A 23,238-nucleotide genomic window follows, 5' to 3' on the forward strand; every position below is an offset into this window, starting at 1 on the left:
TATATTTTCACGAGCTGGAAATCTTACTTATACTCTTTAAAAAGGAAGTTCAAAGCTTTATAAATTCGTTATAAATAATCCTGACAGGACAATTGGCCGTATATAAACGGTTGTTTGCAATATAACCTCGCCTGGCGGCTCGGGTAATATTTACAAACAACCGTTTAAATAAGGTCATTCAACATGTCTTATATTAATCAAGAAGTATCTTTTAAAAAGATACTCGGCCGAAGTAAAACTGGTTACAAAAAGAAATACTTGCATAACAATGACATAACAGTTATTTCTTGTAACTAAAGGAAATACCCATTTTGTAAGCATTGAAATGAAATTATAGCATATTTAAATTGATGATTTTTCAAAGTAGGACAATTCTATTTTAGGTGTCCGTTTAACTTGTTTTATGCTAGACTTTATGAATTTTGAAATCATTGACAAATCAACCAAAACGTTAAGAACTATCCTTATTCCTGTACATTTTATTTTAGAACTATCCTTTACATTTTATTTTATAGTGGCAAAACTATCTCTTACATTTTATTTTAGAGCTATCCTTAAAATTTATTTTAGAATGGTTACAACTATCCTTTACGTTTTACTTTATGATGGTTAGAACTATCCTTTACATTTCAATTAAGAATGACCAATGAGATTTACCGATTTCAGCATGAAGCGAGCTCGAAGAGCCTGCTAGCAAAGCGAGCTCTACGGTAACGCGAGTAACTGCTAGATAGTGATGGTTTTGAAAACTTTCGTCCGAAGTACTGAATTGACACATCGCAATTTTTCGAATAACAAGAGAACGATAAAAACCGAGGTATTCTGATTAAAAACGGAAGCGTAGACTGGTGTCCTGCGCACTCATATAGCCACCATAATAGGACAGGGGACCAGAATAAACGGAAGCAATGTATAAAATACTGAATCACAATTTTAAAACGGAAAATGTGAAATTGTATCTAAATAGTATCGTTTATTTTGAACGATACTATTAAAATACTATTTCATGGTAAAAGTAAATCGAGCTCGCTTTGAGGCTATGCCTTTTTCATATAAATTCTAAAATGATCAATGAAATTCTTTTCATATTCAGTCCTTCCCGGTTTATTTTACAGGAAGTCACACAGACAGACGGATTTCGTCCGAAAAAAACTGCCAGTTTTTTTTAATGGCACTATGATTAATTTTGTGACCATCTATAGTGTATAGAACTTTAAACAGGACATATCTACTGTGTATCAATTTAAAACAAAAGTTGATTAGAGTGACCTCCCCTGAAAACATTGCAAATGGCGTATGGGTTTAAAAGGGACGATACTGTTGAGCTGAAAAAAGAGTCAGTTAGAATGACCCCCCCCCCTGAAAGCTTTGCAAATGGCGTAAGGGTTCAAAGGGAGGTTACTTTTGGGCTACAAAAAAGAGTCGCTTAGAGTGACCTCCCCTTAAAACATTGCAAATGGCGTAAGGGTTCAAAGGGAGGTAACTGTTGCGCTAAAAAAAGAGTCCGTTAGACTGACCTCCCCTGAGAACATTGCAAATGTCGTTAAGGTTCTAAAGGAAGGTAAGTGTTGCACTAAAAAATGTTGATTACAGTGATCTCCCCTGAAAACATTGCAAATGACGTTACTGTTCTAAAGGGAGGTAACTGTTGCACTAAAGAAATGTTAATTAGAGTGACCTCCCCTGAAAACATTACAAAGGGCGTAAGGATTCAAAGGGAGGTAATTGTTGCGCTAACAAAATGTTGATTTGAGTAACCTCCCCTGATAACATTTCAAATGACGTTAAGGTTCTAAAGGGAGGTAACTGTTGCATTAAAGAAATGTTGATTAGAGTGACATCCCCTAAAAACATTGCAAATGGCGTAAGGATTCAAAGGGAGGTAATTGTTGCGCTAACAAAATGTTGATTAGAGTAACCTCCCCTGATAACATTGCAAATGGCGTAAGAGTTTAAAGGGAGGTAACTGTAGGGCTGAATAAAGAGTCAGTAAGAATGACTTCCCCTGAAAACATTGCAAATGACGTAAGGGTTCAAAGGCAGGTAACTGATGCGCCTATAAAAAGGTTAATTAGAGTGACCTCCCTGATAACATTGCAAATGGCGTAAGGGTTTGAAAAGGAGGTAACTATTGCGCTCCAAAAGAGGAGTCGATTAATGTAACCTTCCCTGGAACCATTGCAAATGGCGTAAACGATAATTTTTTAGTACTCCTCATTCTGATTTTAAAATCTTGAATAAGAGATTTTCGACCATGCGACCACATACATTCATCGAGGACATGTTTGTAGGAAAGTGACCGTGCGACCACATACACGTATCACAAGATTCCCCTTCTCTTACGAGAAAGGGACAAAGAGTTGTCCGCCCTTTTATTAAATGGCAGACTTTGTAAATGCCTTTGCCTTATGTTATTGATAAGGAGGCTAATTTTCACAGATATGTCTTGAATTGGTTTATATACGACATTAGTAACGCAAACCAAGCGGGTTATCAGTTTTTACACACCTCCTCTATTGTTTGTGACAGGTCTATATTTTTTGGATAGACCTGTTTAAACAAAAGAAAGTCCGTTATGAGGTCTATCTTTTGCACGTGCACAGGTCTGTTCTAGTCAAACAGACTCGGTCATGAAAAACACGTGAAAATATAGACCTGCCTATGCGTAGACAAAGAAAACATGAAATGCAATCAAAAATTGAAAATGTAAATAAATGATTGTCAAAATATTCCTGTCTTACAAAATCTGGATACATTCTTTTAAACAAGATAATGTTTATTGCATGCACTTAGAAATTATTCCAACATCCCTTTATTAAATTTTTGAATAAAATAAATGTATAGCATATCAAAGTTAGGACACATTTAACAATTTTCCAATCGCGTCATTTTTTAAAGTAATAGTAATCTAAGCGCTTCTTCTGTCATTAAGTTCACATTATAACAAAAATGGATGCTTTAAGTTTTCTTACATTTCTATGAAACTAAAACAGTTATCATCGCATACTAATCACGATTCTAAATCACATCCATAAAAAAATCATAGTACATATAAATTGTACCAAACATTCATATCGAAAAAATATAACAAAAATATGCCCGTTTCATTTGTGATTCAAATAACGTCCATTTTTGATATACGCTCTGGGAAACCGCAGCTACCCACAGTTCATAACAAAGTCCCTGGTAACAGTCCCATCCTCGGGATCAATCAGATTGTTAAATCCCCGTCAACCTTTTAGTTAGGCTTTATCCTGCCTTTCTATTAAACCGCGAAAAATCAAAACTGATTTCTCCTGAAAACCTTCGAATCCAGGGCTTATGTTCAAAGAACGTTAAAGATATAATCCAAACCTTGCTTATAGTGACATGCAGATACAAGTACTCAAAGTGGATTGGTCTACAATGGACACATCTCCCATTAGTTATTTAAATATCGACAAAACCGATTAGGATATTATTAAAAGAATCTAGAAAAAGAAATGTTAATATAAAGTATAAGTGATTTAGTATAAACATTTATATGATGAGCGATCATTTTTATTCTAGAACACTTTATAATCTGTTATATAAAATATAATTTCGGATCATGTATCTTACACTTGTCATGCAACAATATACATATGTAAGTCTTTCGTGGTCTGCTGGGTATCCGGACATTTGCCCCTCAGACAGTTGCCCCCTCGGAGTTTTCTCCCTTTTTGCAGTGGCGGACATTTGCCCCCTCATATCTTTGGAAGGGTTGGACATTTGCCATCCCCCCATGTTTTAAAAATGTTAAAAAATATAATTTTTGAATTGTTTGTTATAAAAAATAAAATTCATCGCCTATTGTCGAAATTCGAATGCTTCAATAAACAAAAACTCTCGCGCAAATTTGTGAAAACAAATTAGCATCCATATTAAAAAAAATAAAGTACATAAAATATATATACGAGATGACCTCTGACAAGTTACAAGTCGCCACAGCAAAAAAGGGACAAACGTCCGAGAGGGAAACTGTTCGGGGGGTGTGGCAAATGTCCTAGATGCATTCTGTTACATAAATTCAATTACAGACCTATTCACTTTATTTTTATTATTGACAAATTGCACATTTAGCCTTTTTATTATTATTTTAAAGGAAAAAACAAAGTTAAATGCAAAATATATACTATATTTAAGCAGAACGTTGATAAAAGCTTACCTGTTTATGCGCTGTGTTAAAAAATAATCTTTGTGCATTACATCAAATGTTTCGGATCAGCCATTGCTCAAGCCAATAGTTTGACGGTGTGTAAGTTGGATATCGGCCTTGTACATCGATCTTTCTGTTTAGGAAAGACCTGGTCACGAATTTCATGAAACACCTCGAGCGCTACGCGCTCTCGGTGTCACATGAAATTCGTGGCCAGGTCTTTCCTAAACAGAAAGACCTCGTACTCGGTCGATATCCTATACACATATTTTTAAGTCCGCTATGAAATTTTAAAAAGATCATATATAACTTCTTGGAAAATTTTGTGTTTAAAGTTTTTTCTACTTCTCATTTTATGTATATAGCAGAATTATTATAATTTTGCAAAACATGAACGTTTCAAAAACGTTTTATATGCGTTAGATATTGGAGATATATTTCACTGTTTTCAAATATTAACCTGGGGGCATTTTTGCCGAAGTACTGTCCAATGACAATAACTTTAGACTATGTTATCATAAAAATTAAAAATAGGTAAAGCAGACTGAAGTCTAATAAATGAAACACAATGTAAAACGTCATATTTTCATGTGCCTTGATAGCGCAATAGACAGAGCGTCTTTGTCAGTGTTGTATGCTAGTATCATAGTTAGGTACCATAACATTTGAGTGTTTTATGTATCTTTTTCTTATTTGACAACATTTGTTTCAAATAGTTACAAATGCATGAGATAAAATAATTTTGTACACAGGTTGATATGCAGTTGTGTTAAGTTTGGGGAAAACGTCAAGCATCAGGAAAAAGCATTATCAGAAATGTAAGAAATATAATGAAATGAAGTGTTATATATTGATCCATATATTCACAATAATTTATATTTCGTAATCGTAGTGTTTTTAAAATTGATTGATTCTTAAAATGTTAAATACAATTTTAAAAAATCATTTGAAATGTAGTTAGTTTCTTAAGAGTGGACCAAATATGAGTATTCATAATCAGAATTGATTGTTAAGCAGTATGATGTAGATGATGTAGATGTAAAAATGAAACATAAAATAGAAATAGAAATGTATGAGAACTAAATACATGCATATTCAAATGATCATACAAAAGACAGACAAAGTGAAAAAGGGAGAAAAACAACACCAACAATAATAACAATATCATAGTAACATGACAGAACGAAGGGTTCAAACATATAAGTGCAAATCATAGGATAATTATTTAGTGACGCGGCAGTCAAGTCCACTATTACCGTGTAAAATTTGTATCATATTGTATTTATCATCTTTTTACGATATGAATTAAAATATCAACAAATTTGCCAACTGTCCGCGTAACGCAGAAGGTAAGACTGTCAGTTAAATTTCTAGTTGAATATCAATGCAAGATAGGTTCGGTTCGCAAAATTATTTCTGTATAAAGAATTTGTTTTTTTTTTACTTGTAAGGATTACGAGTGGTGTGTTATCTTTTTTATTTACTTCTCATTTCACTTTTTTTCTTTGCTTTCAATGTAGGCAACCTTATACTGCATACAAGTACACAAATTGTTTAAACTATAGTTCAGTTGGCACGAAATACTCGTGCACTGCACAAATACTATGACTACTTTCAAAATCTTGTATTATTATATTCGCTTCTTACCTATTCAGACAAAGATTGTAAACTTTTGTGCACACAATAATGCAACGTCACTCTCACATTATCATAGCGGCACAGTACCCTTTATTGAAATTGTCCAAGTACCGGTAAGACAAAATTATCATCACAGGACAATTAATATGGAGAATACACATTTAATTTCTATATTCAACTTATTCTACTTGAAAACGAAAAGGTAATGTGATGGGATGCAAGAAAAAAAAAGATGAAACTTGAGCAGCACGCAAATATGACACTGGTAAGACAAGATACATGTATTCATACTGGCCATAGCTTTCGCAGAAGCGGTGGGTCCATTGCAGCGGCGATGGAGAATTCGTCGCAGAAGCGGTGGATAAAATATGGCTGTTTGCTGTTGTCGGTAAGTATATGACTGAATTCTGTTTTATGTTTTAATGGTAACACTTAGTGAGACTGGATCCCACATATGTGCTCTTTCAACTTATTAAACGCACGGTGCAATTCATTGCCGTTTATGCAAACACTTCTGTACAGTTTGACGGGGGGACGCCACTTTTGCCTAATTTTGGTTAAAGCACGTACAATTGTGTGCAAAACGACCCCGTTATACAACAGCTTCATAACGTATGTATGATACTTTGACAAACTAACTACATTTTGGAAATTTGGAAAATCATTATTGCTTGTTTATAAACATAAGTGACAAAAAATGATTTCATCGCAGACGGCGGTGGATTTGATTGCAACGCAGTGCGGTGGGCCCGATATAATTTATGTATCTTTTAAGGGTTTAACTTGACGTAACACACTTTTCACTTGAGTACAAACCTTTCTTACTTTGGCATCTTAGAAACATGTTTATTTAATGTTGTACATGTATGTAAAAATCAGAAAATACAGTTATAAATAAACCAAAATCTTTATAACTAAATAAACGTCTCGATTATCCAATGAAAAATTATGTTATAAACATGCAGTATTATAAAGTTTATATACACGACTGCTATTTATTTAATAAGAAATTGCATTTTTATATTATTTTTCCAAACAATCGATTCTATACGGCCATATTGTATAGCCTGTCAAAATCTTTATAACTAATATGATACTGTCGAAACGCCATGAACATGTGTTAACTTTATGTTTGTATAACTCATACGCCGTAATGCAAAAATATATGCACGGACCTGCCATTCCGCTTTTAATTAGTCAGTGTGAAAGTATCATACATACGATGAGATGCCGTTGTCTTATGGGGTCGTGTTGCGCACATTTGTACGTGCTTTAACCAAAATAAGGCAAAAGTGGCGTACCCTCGTCAAACTGTACAGAAGTGTTTGCATAAACGGCAATGAATTACACAGTGTGCGTGTAATAAGTGGAAAGAGTACACATGTGGGCTCCAGTCTCACTAAGTGTTTCAAGTAAAACATTAAAACATAAAACAAAATTCAGTCATATTCTTACCGACAACAGCAAACAGCCATATTTTATCCACCGCTTCTGCGACGAATACTCCACCGATGGACCCACTGCTTCTGCGTAAACTATGGCCAGTGTGGTATTTGCAAGTCTTATCATACCTACTGAATTTGATCGTTACAAAAGTATGAAGTAGGCAGAAAAGTTTAGATCATGCAGTCACGCAGACCTTCATACGTGTGACGTCAATAAACGATCTTCTCGAGAAAATTCCCTATCAAAAGAGATACCTTATTTTCAGCTACATCTACCCTTCATACCGTAATCTAACGCAAAACATATACAATGCATACGTAGATACTTTCTTTTTCTTTCTTTTTTTCCTTTCTTTTTTTAATTCGTTTTTGTTTTTCTTCAGAAAATAGCTGAAGATATCCTGGTGATAAGATTTAATACAGTGCTACAAGACTATCTAGATCTAGTTCAACAACAGAGACCTAGGCTTTTACACCTAAATTGACATTACGTCGCCTGCTGGTCAAGTTGGTAGGGGTCTTACAGATTAGCAAATCAGCGATAGATGAGTTTCACATTGAGGTCACATTTAAAATGTGCAATTATTTTATTATTAATTTATAAATTAACAAATATCCAGAAGAGATCTTAAACTTATTGTAATGTTTCATTACCTAGTATGTAAATTGTAAGCATTATTGGATAAAGTAAGTTTTTACCAAATACGATAAGAGTTTATGACAGAGCTTTATCTATATTCTGTATTGTAGGTCTCCCTATTATCATACTTCCTACGCAGTGACCGCCTTGATCAGTAAAATCTGCCAAGGGAGGTAATCACTGTGAGGAGTTTGAAGTTATCTGGAATTTTATCGCTACAAAATATGTCTACTAAAACCTCTGCAGGAATATATAGGTTTGCAGACCTGTTGAGGTCTCTTAAAGTAGATAATGAAGAAGAAAAAAAGATAAAGACTTTACTCAATATACATGTAGATTCATTATAAGATTTAGTCATTTGTAAAACGGAAATATTTGGTTTGCTTCTACTATTTGTAAGTAGCTATGAGTGATTACAGTAATATATGGAATCTTGTTGTAAATGAAGCTAAGACTAAAATAGTGGTTTTTAGTAAGTCAAAACCTAAGGATGATTTTGATTTTAAGTACAATGCTAAAAAGCTTGATCTAGTAGATAACTTTACTTTCCTTGGAGTACTTTTTTCTTGTTGATAATGCTAGACGAGCAATGTTTTCTGTGATCCAAAAGCCCTGTAAATTATGTTTACCAATTTCTTTGCAACTACATTTATTTAACTCTATGGTTTAACCCATCCTTCTTTATGAAAGTGAAGTTTGGAGATTCGAACAAGTTCAAATTCTAGAGAAATTTTAGTTGCATTTTTGTAAATTTATTTTGAATTTAAAAGCTTCTACACCTAATTGTGTGGTTTATGGTGAGAAGGCATATTTCCATAAGTCTTACAAGTGAAAGCAAGTGTGTTTCTAAGATTAAAATCATTAATGCTAAGGAAAATAAGATATGTAAACTTCTTTATAAAACAATGTTGTCTTTGTCCTCAAGGAATATTGTTAATTAAAATTGGATAAATTAAGATTCTTTATAAAACAATGTTGTCTTTGTCCTCTAGGAACATTGTAATCCAGATAATTAAGTCATGCGCACGAAATACTATGTCGTGGCCACGACACGTATAGTATCTCGCTGTCACGACATAGCATCTTGTGCGAACGAGATAAATAAAAACACATAAATGTCACCTCAGTGCCACCGTATGAATCACATCTTATGACTCTATGCCTCTATGTTTTCTGCTCTGGTGAAAATTGGCTCCGCCTTTTAATCTTTGTCTATTTGCGTGAAATTGCCATATATGAAGGTGGCAAATCGTTGCATAATTATGTTAATCGCGTTAGAATGTAAAAGGAAAGTGTGGTGCAGTTACATTCTCAACGTCAAGATGCACGGCATAAAACGTGTTGTGTACGTTCTATCGTTTACATTTCCACATGTCTCAAATTTGAAGTTATGCATTTCTAAATAAAGTTTGTTATACATTTCTAACTACAGTTTGCAATTTATCTAAGTTGCATGTAACCAGCTTCCATTTTGTCAAATCGAGATAATCAAAACGCTTAATGTAACTCATGGATCAACAATTAGATTTTTACTTATGTTTAGTAGAACAAAAGTATGATTTGTCAAGTTTTAAACGCTAGATTTTTGGCAGCCGCCATACTAATGCACCAGATAGAACATTTTAGCGACGTATTTTGATTACCTCCCTTGGCAGACTATACTGATGAGGGGAGATCACTGCGTAGGAATACATAAGACGATTAAAACCCAAATCGAATTTGAAAACCAATGACTATCATTATTAAGGATCTGAAAAAAATCGACATTTCAAAAACATAATTTATTATTTATTTCATTGTTTAAGTTAAACAGCTGATGAAACAAAACCCGTTATAACCCATATACCTCGTATAACAATCATAATTTAATTCTTACTTAAAATCAGTTGGGGTTTTTAATACATTTTTTGGTATTATAATCAAATGTTGTTCCTTATATCCTGCAATAAACAATAACGACTTACTTACAGCATATACTTAAGTATAGAATTATTAACTAAATGCTTGAGCGCTCTTAAAACTCGGTGACAATTTACTTTTTTTTTTTGCTCATATGGCGAGTTTCCAGTTGCCAAGCGTCCCTATATTTACAATTTAATCAGTATAGATATTATTTTTATGATGTTAAATTATCCGCGAAACTGGATTGCCAAAGATCAAGCACACCTAGACTTATGTGTATATGTAAATACTTTGAAAGACCATGACTTTAAAAATAAGACCTGCAGTTTGCACTTAAAAGGTACTAACTGATTGACGAAAGACCTCAGCTGACGATAGAATTTTGAAGTAACACCAATTATCATCGGGAGAAAAGCGTTCTGCATCCTCTTCCCTCGCTTGAAATATATGAGCCGTGTCACGACAAAACCAACATAATGTGTTTGCGACCAGCATGGATCCAGACCGCTATCAGTTTCTCTACTTGTAATAGGGTTTGTAAGCGATAAGCATGGATCCTGATCAGACTGCGCGGATGCGCAGGCTGGTCTGGATCCATGCTGGTCGCAAACCCATTATGTTGGTTTTGTCATGACACGGCTCAATTATCACTGCCAAGTTGTGAAAACTATTTTAGAGATTGTGTAATACAATATTATATTGGGTTTTACTTTTATTGTAAAAATAATTCTAAAACACTTCCGGCTTAGAATGTCGTAAATTTTCAATACGTTTTATTCATATTATATCTTGTCAATTCATTACCATACATGTAATTATAAATGTATACATGTATACTTTCTTAATGTCAAACTATTCTTTATTATCATTAATAGGCACATCACTCAACGTTTGTGTATTGCCTGCTGAATCATCTCGTATAATTGATATAAAAAACTGTTCTGTTTTTATAAAAAATTTTATAGTAACGTCAATTTGACTAATTGGGTAATGGTATAAGTGTGGATCAAGAGATTATGTGACCTTATGACAGATTACCGTTATATAAAAATCTTAACTGATATTTGTGCCAATGTTGGAGATTAACCGGACAAATATCACTTTGAAATCTTTGTGTAACATTTTTAGAAACTAGTTTTTCAAGGAAAAGCCAGATGTTATTTTGATCGAATTCTCTTCAAAACTTAAGGTATAATATTTATTGCCCGTATTGTTTGATAAATGATAGACCTGAATTTCAAATACTTACATATTTCGGTATCATTTTTGTGTAAAAACAGTGGTCTTTGTTTGTAATATGAACTTGATATATATTTTTAATAGAAAAAGTATACCGTTTATTATGCCCCTTTGATGTGCTATTTATTTTATACCACATCTATAAATACAATACAATATACTACCTTATAATACAGTACAATAAAATACAGTACAATCATGAATTCATGAATTTCAACTGGTGTTAAGTAGTAGCTGATAAACACTGCTGAGACCGACAATACAAAACAATACAATACAATACGATACAATGCAGCGCAACGCAATGCAATACAATGCATCATGAATTCATGAATTTAAACTGATGTTAAACACTGAGCACTGAGACAGATAAGACAATATTCTACAATACATTGAATACATTGAATACAATACAATACAATACAATACAATACAATACAAAGTAACGAAATTTTAAACAATAACATATAGATGTTTTAAGTGTTGAAGGTTTATAATAATATAACTTTTTTCAATGTTGTTTTATTTTTATTTATTGAACATAATAACATTGCCCTAAATATTTCATTCTTTTAACATTTGCTAGTTATAACAAATAACTAATAAATTAATACGATGCGAAATTGTACAATTTTCTTATTTATTTTCAGATATGTAACTGATACCTGATTATATAAGTGACATAATTTTAAACTAGATGTGTTTAATCTACATAAAAGCCAGCAAGATTATCTAAGTTTATACATCGATCTTTTAATTTTTACAGATTTAATCAGTCTGTGATTAATATCGTAAAATGAACGATTACAAAAGATTAAAAACATTGCCAAATTGGCAATTCATTGTTTTTATTGCTTATATCATAAGTTTACTGAAAATGTTTACCTATTTCAGTAAAAGTCTACACAAGTTTCAGTCTAATATCGTTTTTTTCATTGGAACTTAACTTGTCTACAATGGAGTGTGGTTAGTTCATACAATGCAACATAAACATTACTATGTATTTTCAAAAAAAAAAAAAAAAAAAAAAAAAAAATAATAATAATAATGAATGTACGCCATATAACTTAAACGTCGGAACAGAGCCAAGTTCAGTTCCAACCTCTGTTATAACCCTTTCAATGCTAAATATCTTTAATATTAGATTTGTTCATTTTTATATCTGGACAACAGAAACATTTATCATTGGCGATTCATCATTATTGGAGAAAATTTCAAAATGAGTTATTACTAATAAGCGAGGTGTGGGGTCCATGACCAGTCGTCACGAATGTTCAGGCTTATCTTGGTCGTCACTGGTCGCACGGGTAAACAGTTGCCGCTAAAACAATGACATTTTTTATGTCCAAAATAAATGTTTCAAATATCTTGTCGGCATTTTTAGACTCTTCCTATCGACACATCTTTATTGTTTTACAGATATTGCCTTTGCATTTGCCTAACCATTGTACTTTCTTCATACCAATATTTGCAATGTCTAGATGCGGTTTTGTCTCATATAGCTACATCCAGTTACAATTTCATAGTGGAACAAACGATCAAATAACTACAAGTATTTAAACTACTTTACCGGACCATGAATGCATGTTGATTAATATGACCTCATCATTGATGTTAATATCAATTAGAAAGCTGTACTGTTTTTCAACCGGCCTGTCCAAGATTATTACAGTTCACCTGCAAATATAAAATACCGTTTGTTTTTATAATTTTTTTTAAAAAGGTGAACAAAAAAGTTTAACTTAGCAAAATGAAAATATAATTCAAATTATCTTTAAAAAAGACTTTAAACAGCCAGGACATTTACAGTTAAACTGTCAAATCTAATAAAACATTTGTATAATGGAGGTTATATGAAATAAAGACTTAATATTTAATTTTGTGAAATTGATCTTTAGTTGTACCTTTATTTGTGTGATTTAAAAGTTGTTGTACCTTAAATAGCTTCTAGACTATTGGAAAGTAACTATGCTAATCCATTTACATAACTGACACATTGTCCTTAAAACTGGTTTAGTTAAAAAACAAATCCGTTTCAATTCTATTCCAGCTACCGACCAAGGAGGGCACGAAGTTGCATATCTGCTGGTAATATATTTATTATTATATATAATTGACAAAAAAGAAATGTTGAAAATCAAAATCGTGATTAGACTTAAAATGATACAGTTTAATATAAATTAAAAGGATTATGATATTTATATTTATAATCAAGCATTGAATGCAGGATTTTAAGAGAATGACTGGCAATTTTGAATAAAATTCAAATGCGTTGGCTAAAAATATAAACAAAAATCGTTTCTGATCTCTTTTTTTCTATCAAATCAGTGTTAAGTTTTGTTATGTTCATTGTAGAAATTGTTTAAATGTATGATTTTCTTTTCTATGACGACAAGGTAGAAAATCAAAATTAGAAATTCATTGTATTAAATTATCTAATCTTACTCACGTGTTGAAGGTATATGAGCCGCGTCACGACAAAACCAACATCATGGGTTTGCGACCAGCATGGATCCAGACCAGCCTGCGCATCCGCGCAGTCTGATCAGGATCCATGCTGTTCGCTTACAGACCCGTATAATAAGTAAAGAAACTGATAGCGAACAGCATGAATCCTGATCAGACTGCGCAGGCTGGTCTGGATCAATTCTGGTCGCAAACCCATTATATTGGTTTTATCATGACGCGGCTCATATGTTTTGAAAAAAGCAGTGTTTACCGGAGAAATATTTTGGACAGCTTAATTAAGAAAGTTGATTCTTATTGCAGGCGTGTCAGTTTGACTCCGGCGCAATGATTTGTGTGAGTTTCCGGCTGACCCTGCTGATTCTCGGATTATGCCTGACACCGTGTGCAGGTACATATATTGATAAATACTTATATTTCATAAGTGATTATTCCTTTTAAAATGCAACATAGTTACTCATAAAAGTGACATCTTAGCTGAAACATACTTATAAAGAGACTTACTTTCATAAATGATTTCTTTAAGACATGTACACAATTTTCATACTTAGATTCATGAATTATTTCTTAAATTTCTGAAAAACATTTTCTTAATTCTTTTTTTTTATCTGTTCTGTTCTCATATAATTTCGACAATGTCAACAAATTGTAAAAGAAAATAAAGTTACGTTTTCTATAGTACGTTCTATTGCGGAACATCGGCGTGTTTCCATTCAGGTGCCCGGTCGTGACAACAAAATACAATGAGGTCACCAGAGTTGTGTTTTTGTTTTGCACCAGTAAAGCGGTAGAGAAGTGGTAGGACCTATAGTGTCGGGTGCGACTTAAAACCCAACCAAAAATAAATAAATAGAATAAATAAATAAATAAATGTTAATAAATAAATAAAGAAAGAAAGAAAGAAGTATGGAAAAATAGAAAAAAAATATTACCAGCATTTTTATAACAAAATCGTGCTGTGTCGTACAATTACATTTTTCTTTCGTAGGTGTGACGTACTACTGCCCAAATGCTTACGACTACAGTCGCCATGATCCGTATGCCGACGGAATCCGGATCAGCTCAGTTACATCCCTTACATTCCAGGTCAAAGGTGAGCCAGCATATTAAGCCGTTTTTGAGTGTACCCTTTACATATTCTGAAACATGACCTTGGAAATAAAATTGTATTATAATAAATGACAAATTGTCCGTATAATTCAATTAAGAAAATTCTAACACGGTGACGGCTTTTTTTTCTTCTTTTGGATAGTTTGTAAACCGCAATGACTAATATCTGCGCAAATTCATAATTGTATGTATATGTCTGTCAGTTTACTATTGTGCACGCATAAAAATAATTACTTTATTTTTTTCCTTTCCAAAACAAAGTGCGTGAAATACAGTTTATTTTAAAATGCACAACCGTAAACTGTTACATATTTAGTATAGGTGAGCCGTTAAGTAAATACTCATTAGTAAACACGAACCATATTAGTGTTTGCATTTATTTTATTATAAAGCTTTCGACTCAGTATTAACATTCACCAATATAGTATATTGTATACTTTTACATTATTTTGAACTGAACAAAGCTTAAAGTATATTCAAAGCAAAGAACTGTTATTAAAACACTACGGATTTATTTTTGCAGGTAGAAATGACGCGCACGTGTTGCTACAGAACGACCGTAACAATTACAGAACCAATGTTATTGAAATTGTTATTGGTGGGTGGGGTAACAGCCAATCTGTGATCAGAAATAGTCAGCAAGGAACTAACAGAGTGCGATATTCGGTAATTTTTTTATTATTTCATTTTACTACCGAAGACTTTTTGCGAATGTAAATTTGAAATTCAAATCAATCGAATTATATTAACATAATTGGAATGCTACTGGTATATATTGGTTAGGATAAAATATTTTGGACATTTCTTTCTGTTTTCCAGGGTTCAGTCCTAAGTTCAAGCACTTACCGCTGGTTTTGGATCTCCTGGGGTAGCGGATGTATACAGGTTTTTTATTGTTTTTATGGTCACGTGACTTTGTTTGCTGTACTGCGCATGCGTATGTCTAGAACAAACGCTATATAATCTGTTTGAATTTATAAATCCTTGGCTAGTTTGAAAATGCTATAAATTGAGGTTACAGCTATACGTAAGCAAAATAAGGACTAATTTTAACATTGGGTATTTTACACCTTTGTTAATTTCAAATTTGGAAACTAATATGAATTAAAATTTTCTTGCAGGTCGGGAAGGGCAATTCAGTTGGCTCAAGCAGAATCATGAATTGGTGCAGCTATTTTCCAAGTATGCATGGTGTACGATTCAGCTTCGGCTTTGGTAGCGACGGGTATTTCGTATTTACAAACCCTGGTATGACGTCATTTCGTTACTTTATATATTTAAATATATATTTACAAGACATATCAATAACAATGTGATAAATGGTCGCGACGCATGGCTGGTGTTGTTTTGCCATCCTTTGTTATTGAATATGCAACTGGTACATGAAATAATATAAAACAAAATAAATAAATTAATAAATAAATAAATATTTATTTAAAGATTTATCTACTTAAAATGTTTTATGAATTGTGTTTTTGTTCAAAACAATAGTGCCACCATGTCCAACACCTGGGTCCATTTCGTATGGTTCACGAAGTTATACTGGAACAACTGACGGAAGTAGAGTAACGTACAGTTGTAACGCAGGTTACACGTTCACCAGCGGAAGTGCGTCAAGGACATGTAGCAATGGCGCGTGGAGCGGAAGTCAACCAACATGTGGAGGTACGTTTTATTTCAGATATCTGAAGTCCAAGACATCTGCGGATGTTTCTAAACTAAAAGTGTCACCATTTTCGTGTTTAAATGTTGAATTCTGATTAAGCAGGAGCTAGGGGGTGGACGGTAATTTGTACTTACCATTACCGTCAATGAACGAGCTGATTCAATCCGAGCCTGCCATATTTTCAATTTATCGATGGCCTTCCAACAGGTATGTTTTATTTTACTATATTGTTTCAATACCCTGTTTCGTATTTCTGTTTTGTCATCACTTTTCAGTAAACCACTCAAAACTATTGTAGAGCGATACATTTCATAAAAAAGCTGTGATAACGGCATTTTAATTTATCTATATCTGTTTCAGACATCAATGAATGTTCAAGTAGCCCATGTAAGAATGGTGCCACGTGCAATAATCTTCAGAACCGTTATACGTGCACATGCACTGGCGGATGGCAAGGGACCAATTGTGACCAAGGTATGTATAACATAGGTTCCGTGAAGAGTTTGTGGTAGTTATAAAAAATAAAAAAAATTTCCTAGAATATAAATTATTAGTATTTAATTCTAGAAATGGTTAAAAATGTAATCTTATATGAACATAATAAGTAACCAGGTCATCGAAAATGTTATCGTATTTTGTCTATACTTCTTGCATAACTAATCAATTAAGAAGCATGTATCGATTTATATTTCAGATGTTAACGAGTGTGCGAGCAACCCATGTAAAAATGGCGCCTCGTGCGCAAACGGAAGGAATAGGTACACATGCACGTGCGCTGCTGGCTGGCAGGGAACTAACTGTGATCAAGGTAATGATTAAAGTTAAAATTATTCAAACTTTGTCTAAAGTTCAGACAATGAAAAAAAAAAAGAAAAAAAGGAACATTTTAAGACAAAAAGTGATATTCGATAATCACAGATCTTAATTGTCCTCCCTCCACGAATTCTTTTCTAAGATAAGTTTTTTCAAGGACTACTGTATAGGTTATTATTTGAATAACAAAAGGCGACTAAAACTATTTTAAATACCGAAAATTTAATACACATAAGAACAACAAACATCTTACTTCATAAATATTAGATTCGCTATTTACTTATTAAAAATCAACTGAATGACGCTATTCATTGCTTTCGTAGATATAAACGAATGCGCCAGTAATCCGTGCCAAAATGGAGCCACGTGTGCCAATCAACAGAACAGGTATACGTGCGAATGCGCCGGTGGTTGGACAGGAACACACTGTGAAAGAGGTGGGTCTCAAGGCTTTTCAACGAATCATTATTATTTCTAACATTTTTGTAAACGATTTAAGACTTGCCGTAAGCAATACTGAAAATAACTAAAACGCATTTATTAAATTATATACACACAGCTTTAAATTCAAATTAATAAACACTTTAGATGATAGCTTTTGGTTTTGAATTAAAAATATTTATGTACAATAACTGAAAACTTTAGGATTTATGATCCGTTTTTAGCTCGACTTTTCGATAAGAATAAGTAGAGCTATCCTAGTCACCGAGAGCGTCCGTGTCGGCGTCAGCATTGTTAAAGTTATATACTACCTCAAATATTTACAAAATACATTGACATATGACTTTAAAACTTTGCAATCTTGTTCAGCATCATGTCCGAAACCTGTAGACAGAGGGAGGTAACTCTATCAAGGTTTTTGACATAATTATGCCTCTTTTTCGGCTTATAATTTAAAATTTGCGTACAACCCTAAATATTTTCAAAGTCCATTGACATATGACTTCGAAAACTTTGCACGCTTTTGCTCACCATCATGTCCCAAACCTGTAGACAGGAGGAGGTAACTCTATCAAGCATTTTGACAGAATTATACCCATCTTTCGACTAAAAATTTACCACCTGAAATATTTTCATATTCCATTGGCATCTGGCTTATAACTTGTTGAAATTTAATACACTTCTTTGAAAGCATATTAGGACTCTCTCCAAGGCCTATAACCGTAGCATGGATTTGAAAAAAAAGCAATTGGCCCCTTAGTGTACCGACAGCTCTTGTATTTTACCTGGGGAATGTATGATTTAAAAAAGCCGCTATTCTCTAAGGACGGTATCAGAGGTGTTGAGAAGTCCGTTACTTATCGTATATATAGCAAGAGGATATATTTTATGATTTTGATAGAATAAATGAGTACGTACGTACAGTATAAGAAAACGTAAAATAATTGTTAGTCTCCAAAAACAGTCGACTACATTATTTTCCGTGTAGAGACACTAAATTCCCATGCTAAATCTTGAATAATTTTGAGTAAGAACTTTCTTTTGAATGATCTTGATGTATAATACTTTCAAAACGTGTCGAGTGGTTACGTATACAGCCTCGCAATCCAGGTATCGAGCTCTACTCTGATTACCACCAAATGTCCTAATATGACACCAGAAGTGGTAAGTTCCTGAAAATTAATTGGTAAATGATTGATCTAAGTTACAACGACTAGTTTATGAATGGAATATTTATCATTTGATAAATGCGACTTACAAAATATAACTTGATTTAGATATTGATGAATGTGCGAGCAGCCCGTGCAAGAATGGTGCACCGTGTACAAATGGCCAGAACCGTTTCACGTGCGCGTGTACTGCAGGATGGACGGGTGCTGATTGCAACACAGGTGATTTGTTTGCTCTTGGTTGATTTTAAATAACTTCAAAACACTTAAAATAATAGTATTTGACATCGCAATCATTTTTGAAGGAATTCTTTATAAATAATTTGCAGGAATGCGCATTTCTTTTTGTTTTCTTTTCACCAATAATAAACATATACATGTACCTGTTTCCTGATACGAAATAAACGTTGATAACACTAATATATATATTCAAAACTGATAAACACAAAAACTTTTTTTATAATTTTAAGAGTTTCTTTTCAGATGTAAATGAATGTGCGAGTAACCCGTGCAAGAATGGTGCCACTTGTCACAATGGACGGAATCAATACTCGTGCACGTGCGCTGGTGGTTGGCAAGGGTACAATTGTGATCAAGGTTTAATATGAATTTCCATTTGATTAATCAAATAAAATGACTCAAAACAGTATTTATCATGTTGAAAAATATAAATTATTTTTTTTATAATCATATATGCTTATTTGTAAATTCTTTTTGTTATTTGAAATCTACTTTTATTCCAATTTTGACAAAATATTTGAAATGCATCATTTATAAGCAAAGGAGAATGTAATATTTACTTTTTGAGTTTTCTTAAAGATATTTACAATGATACCTATACACTCATACACGTAATATAAAGTACATGTTTGATTTTAATCATAAAGCTTCTTCAGTCGATTTGCCTCTATTATACTACTCGATTCGTGTCATACGCCTGTTGTACGACTCGAGCAGTGCTACAAGTTCGTTATACGATTCAAATGGTGCTATAAGCCTTTTATACGACTCGATCAGGCCTGTTTTAGCCCAGCTAGGCGAACTACATGCATATGATACGATATTAACTCAATATGAAGAATAATCTACATGTTATATGTTTATTATAAAGATATATAACGAAACATTTTTAAGTAAAATGAAGCAGGGAGGTAACCTATCTGGCGCTTAAGATAATTATCTATTTGATGTCATACCTGACGTCATACGACGTTTTGAAACACGTTTTCTTACCGAAACATAAGTCGATATTTGATTCTAAAATAAGGGATCTATTATTTTATTAAATAGCAAAGTGTGTGGTTGAATATGCCCTACAATTTGACGTAGATAGTATTTTGAGAGAAACATTCGCACTGGGTATCTTTCGGGGCATAATTTTACATTTTTTATATGTATTTCAGATATCAATGAATGTTTGAGCGAGCCGTGTCAGAATGGAGCCACGTGTAACAACTTACAGAACAGTTACACGTGCACATGTACCGGAGGTTGGCAAGGGACAAATTGTGACATTGGTAAATTGTTTGACTTAATTTTTACACTATTTTGATCCAGGAACTTTGTATTTGACATATTAATTGAAGAAAACAGTTATAATGAATAGCCCTAGATAATGATATGAAATTGCAAAGTCGTTTCCACAGACCAGCCAATGATGTCAGTAAGTGATACGAACACATTGTATCTGAAATATTATAGAGACTTTTCATATTTTGTAGTATCTTAAATAACCAGGGATAGTGTTTTATGCATCAATATGTAAATTGTCAGTTTCTAATTTTAGACATAGACGAATGCGCGAGCAATCCATGCCAGAATGGAGCTACATGTCTAAATAACCAGAACAACTACGAGTGCGAATGTGTGCCTGGATGGCAAGGTGTTAACTGTGACACGGGTAAATTATTAAGCTATTAATTCCTGTTGAGTCAGTTTGTCTTCGTATTCCATGGTATCCTTGGTGTGATTCAGTTTATACATGTACATTTAACACTTACTTATAGTAGTATTTGTATTTGATGCTTGGCATATCGGTGTTTCATTGTTTCTTAGTTGATACAAAGCATTGCCAAGTTTAAAATGAAGTGATTTAATAGCTATAAGTTAAAGAAAGAGCAACGAAACACGAGAATATCTGATTTGTACGAGGGGGGCATAGACCCCGTGTTTTGATGTTCTTTCTCTTTTATATCATAGTAAAACATAAACATACGCTCCCCTGTTGTCACATTTGAAACATCAAGGGCATCTGAATATGATTTTCGTATCGCTTTCCCTTTTTTTCCGTTACAATATGTAAACCTCAATCAATGGGCATGCTCCGGAGTGCGGTTATTTAATAGTCCTGCACTCCAGTAAACGCACTGTGCATGTATATGTATGTATACGATTTAACTCTGACACATTTTCAACAGAATTGTCCCCCAAATTTTGATACAATGGTTGGTTATATCAACTGTTAATGTTATTTTAATTTTGCTTTTATTTGGTAATAAAAGGAACTAAATAATATATTGAATAATTAATTTAATTAACAGTTGCAATTATTTTTTTGTTGAACATAATCGACCCAGACCACATTAGTATATACAATATTGTACGCTTCAAGTAAATGAAATTTTGTTCTGGTTCTTCTTGCTGTAGATATTGACGAATGTGCGAGCAACCCATGTCATAATGGTGCCGCGTGCAACAATTTACTAAATGAGTACACGTGCGATTGTACTCCAGGCTGGCAAGGGTATGACTGTGATCAGGGGGTAAGGAGTTGAATGTACTTACAATGCGAGCTAACTTTGTTTTGGGAGCATAATGTGTACTTAGTGTTATATATCTTCTATAAAATATACGTAATAATATATCGCTAATTACATAAATATACAATATAATTAGTAAATGTATGTGTGGAAACCTAGTATTTTCATATTTTAATCCAACCTTCTATCCTGTTTGAAGCTTTTTTGTAGATTATAGAAGCTGTATGTTGTCTGTTTTTGGAAAATTGTTTCATCATAATAATATTTATTGACTTGCAATCGATATTTTCATTATTTGTTTGCAGATATTGACGAATGTCTCAGTAGCCCGTGCATCAATGGAACGTGTTTCTAATCTACAAAATGCATATAGATGCACGTGTTTCCCCCAATATACCGCCAGAAACTGTGACTACTGTAAGTTTAATCTGGCTAAATAATCTAATATTTCTTTTTATTTTACACATGCGTGTAGAAAACAATTTATATCAGGAATTAAAATTTAAATGCTTTGTTATTTGTGTTGTCAGCCGTAGCTCGAGCTTCCATACACACTCTTAAGAGAAGTTTGGACGTTTTTCGGCGACTTTTTTTGCTTGATTTTGCATAAAGTTGTATACTGATAGTTCTATACTGTTTATCTTTCATAATAAGTTATGTTACAGTTTCTAAACTTTATTTGTCACAAACATAAGATAAAAACAAATTGGAATACATTTACATGACGATCGTTATCTTATTAGTAACATTATATATTACAGTGATCGGCTCTCCTATGGACGGACAGTGGGGACAAGTGGGAGGCATGGCAGGGTTGTTCAGTTACGTTGTGGCACAGGAAGACAGCGCCGGTATCGAGCCTGCGATGTGACCCTCCACCAGATTATGGTGGCCAACCTTGTGTCGGGGACTCTTTTGATGAAAATGTTTCGGTTCAGGGGGCCGGTTTCATGTCCAGGTACATTAACGAATTAGAAATTTAAACAGTTTGACATATACATTTAAGCATGTCCATGTATTGATAATAAGGCATTCTTTTACACCACGTTTCCATTTGAACTTTTTAAAACGCATACCTCGACAAGAAAAACAAACTAGTGATAAAAAACGTTTTTTTTAAAATATATACACTTTCTTTTCACTTATTAAGAACATTGTTCGGTCTGGATTTTTGTAGGAGCGAAGGTAATTTGGTGTTAACATTTGATATTTTTCTCGCAAAAACAGTACCAGTTGATGGAAACTGGGGTGCATGGTCAGTTGCTGCCCCGTGCCAGTGTTACATGCGTGGAACTGGAAAATTCGGTCAGAACAAAGAAACTGTGACAAAAACCCTGCTCCAAGTAAATGGAGGAAGGGTATGCACTGGAGATGCATTGCTTGGTAGTTGAGCGTTGCACAGTGACTGCATGTCCGGCGTTCCGGGTCGTCAAAACGGAACAGGATCGTCAAGCCGGGAGCAAATTGTACGTTAACGTTAAGGTGTGTGGGTTTATTACACGAGAAAAACCATTTTCAGTAATTCGTATATTATTTAGATATTGTCTTACGCCTTGTTAAGCCGGATATGTAGATATTAAAACTTTTTCTTCAATTTACGTTGATCTATTATGGGACGATGTCAGCAGATGTAAAATGGCGACAAACTTTCAAAAGTTAGTATTTCTAGGTTTGTCCCGTCGGCTGGCTATTCGTTTGCCTCAGGTTCAGTCACAAAGTATAGGGCAAACCCTTTTTAAGTGCGACTTCGGGGTTTTCCCGATTGCGGGTGCA

The 23,238-nt window shown here is 33.5% G+C and overlaps 1 protein-coding gene across 1 annotated transcript; it reads left to right on the forward strand.

The window, feature by feature from the left end:
• Nucleotides 1-1,995: 1,995 nt before the first annotated feature.
• On the forward strand, nt 1,996-22,823 carry LOC132748230 (fibropellin-1-like; the record flags this gene model as incomplete). The annotated part of the gene is made up of 15 exons (XM_060737794.1): nt 1,996-2,043; nt 13,811-13,898; nt 14,496-14,600; nt 15,141-15,283; nt 15,437-15,502; nt 15,739-15,865; nt 16,109-16,282; nt 18,815-18,928; nt 19,190-19,303; nt 20,110-20,223; nt 20,493-20,606; nt 21,353-21,468; nt 21,771-21,882; nt 22,227-22,316; nt 22,693-22,823. Coding segments are annotated over exons 1-15 (1,656 nt in total), but the record flags the coding sequence as incomplete, so codon positions are not given.
• Between the last annotated feature and the right edge of the window lie 415 nt (nt 22,824-23,238).

The sequence above is a fragment of the Ruditapes philippinarum genome, unplaced genomic scaffold (genome assembly GCF_026571515.1).
Source record: "Ruditapes philippinarum isolate M1 unplaced genomic scaffold, ASM2657151v2 ctg353_1_1_1_1, whole genome shotgun sequence".
NCBI lineage: Eukaryota > Metazoa > Mollusca > Bivalvia > Venerida > Veneridae > Ruditapes > Ruditapes philippinarum.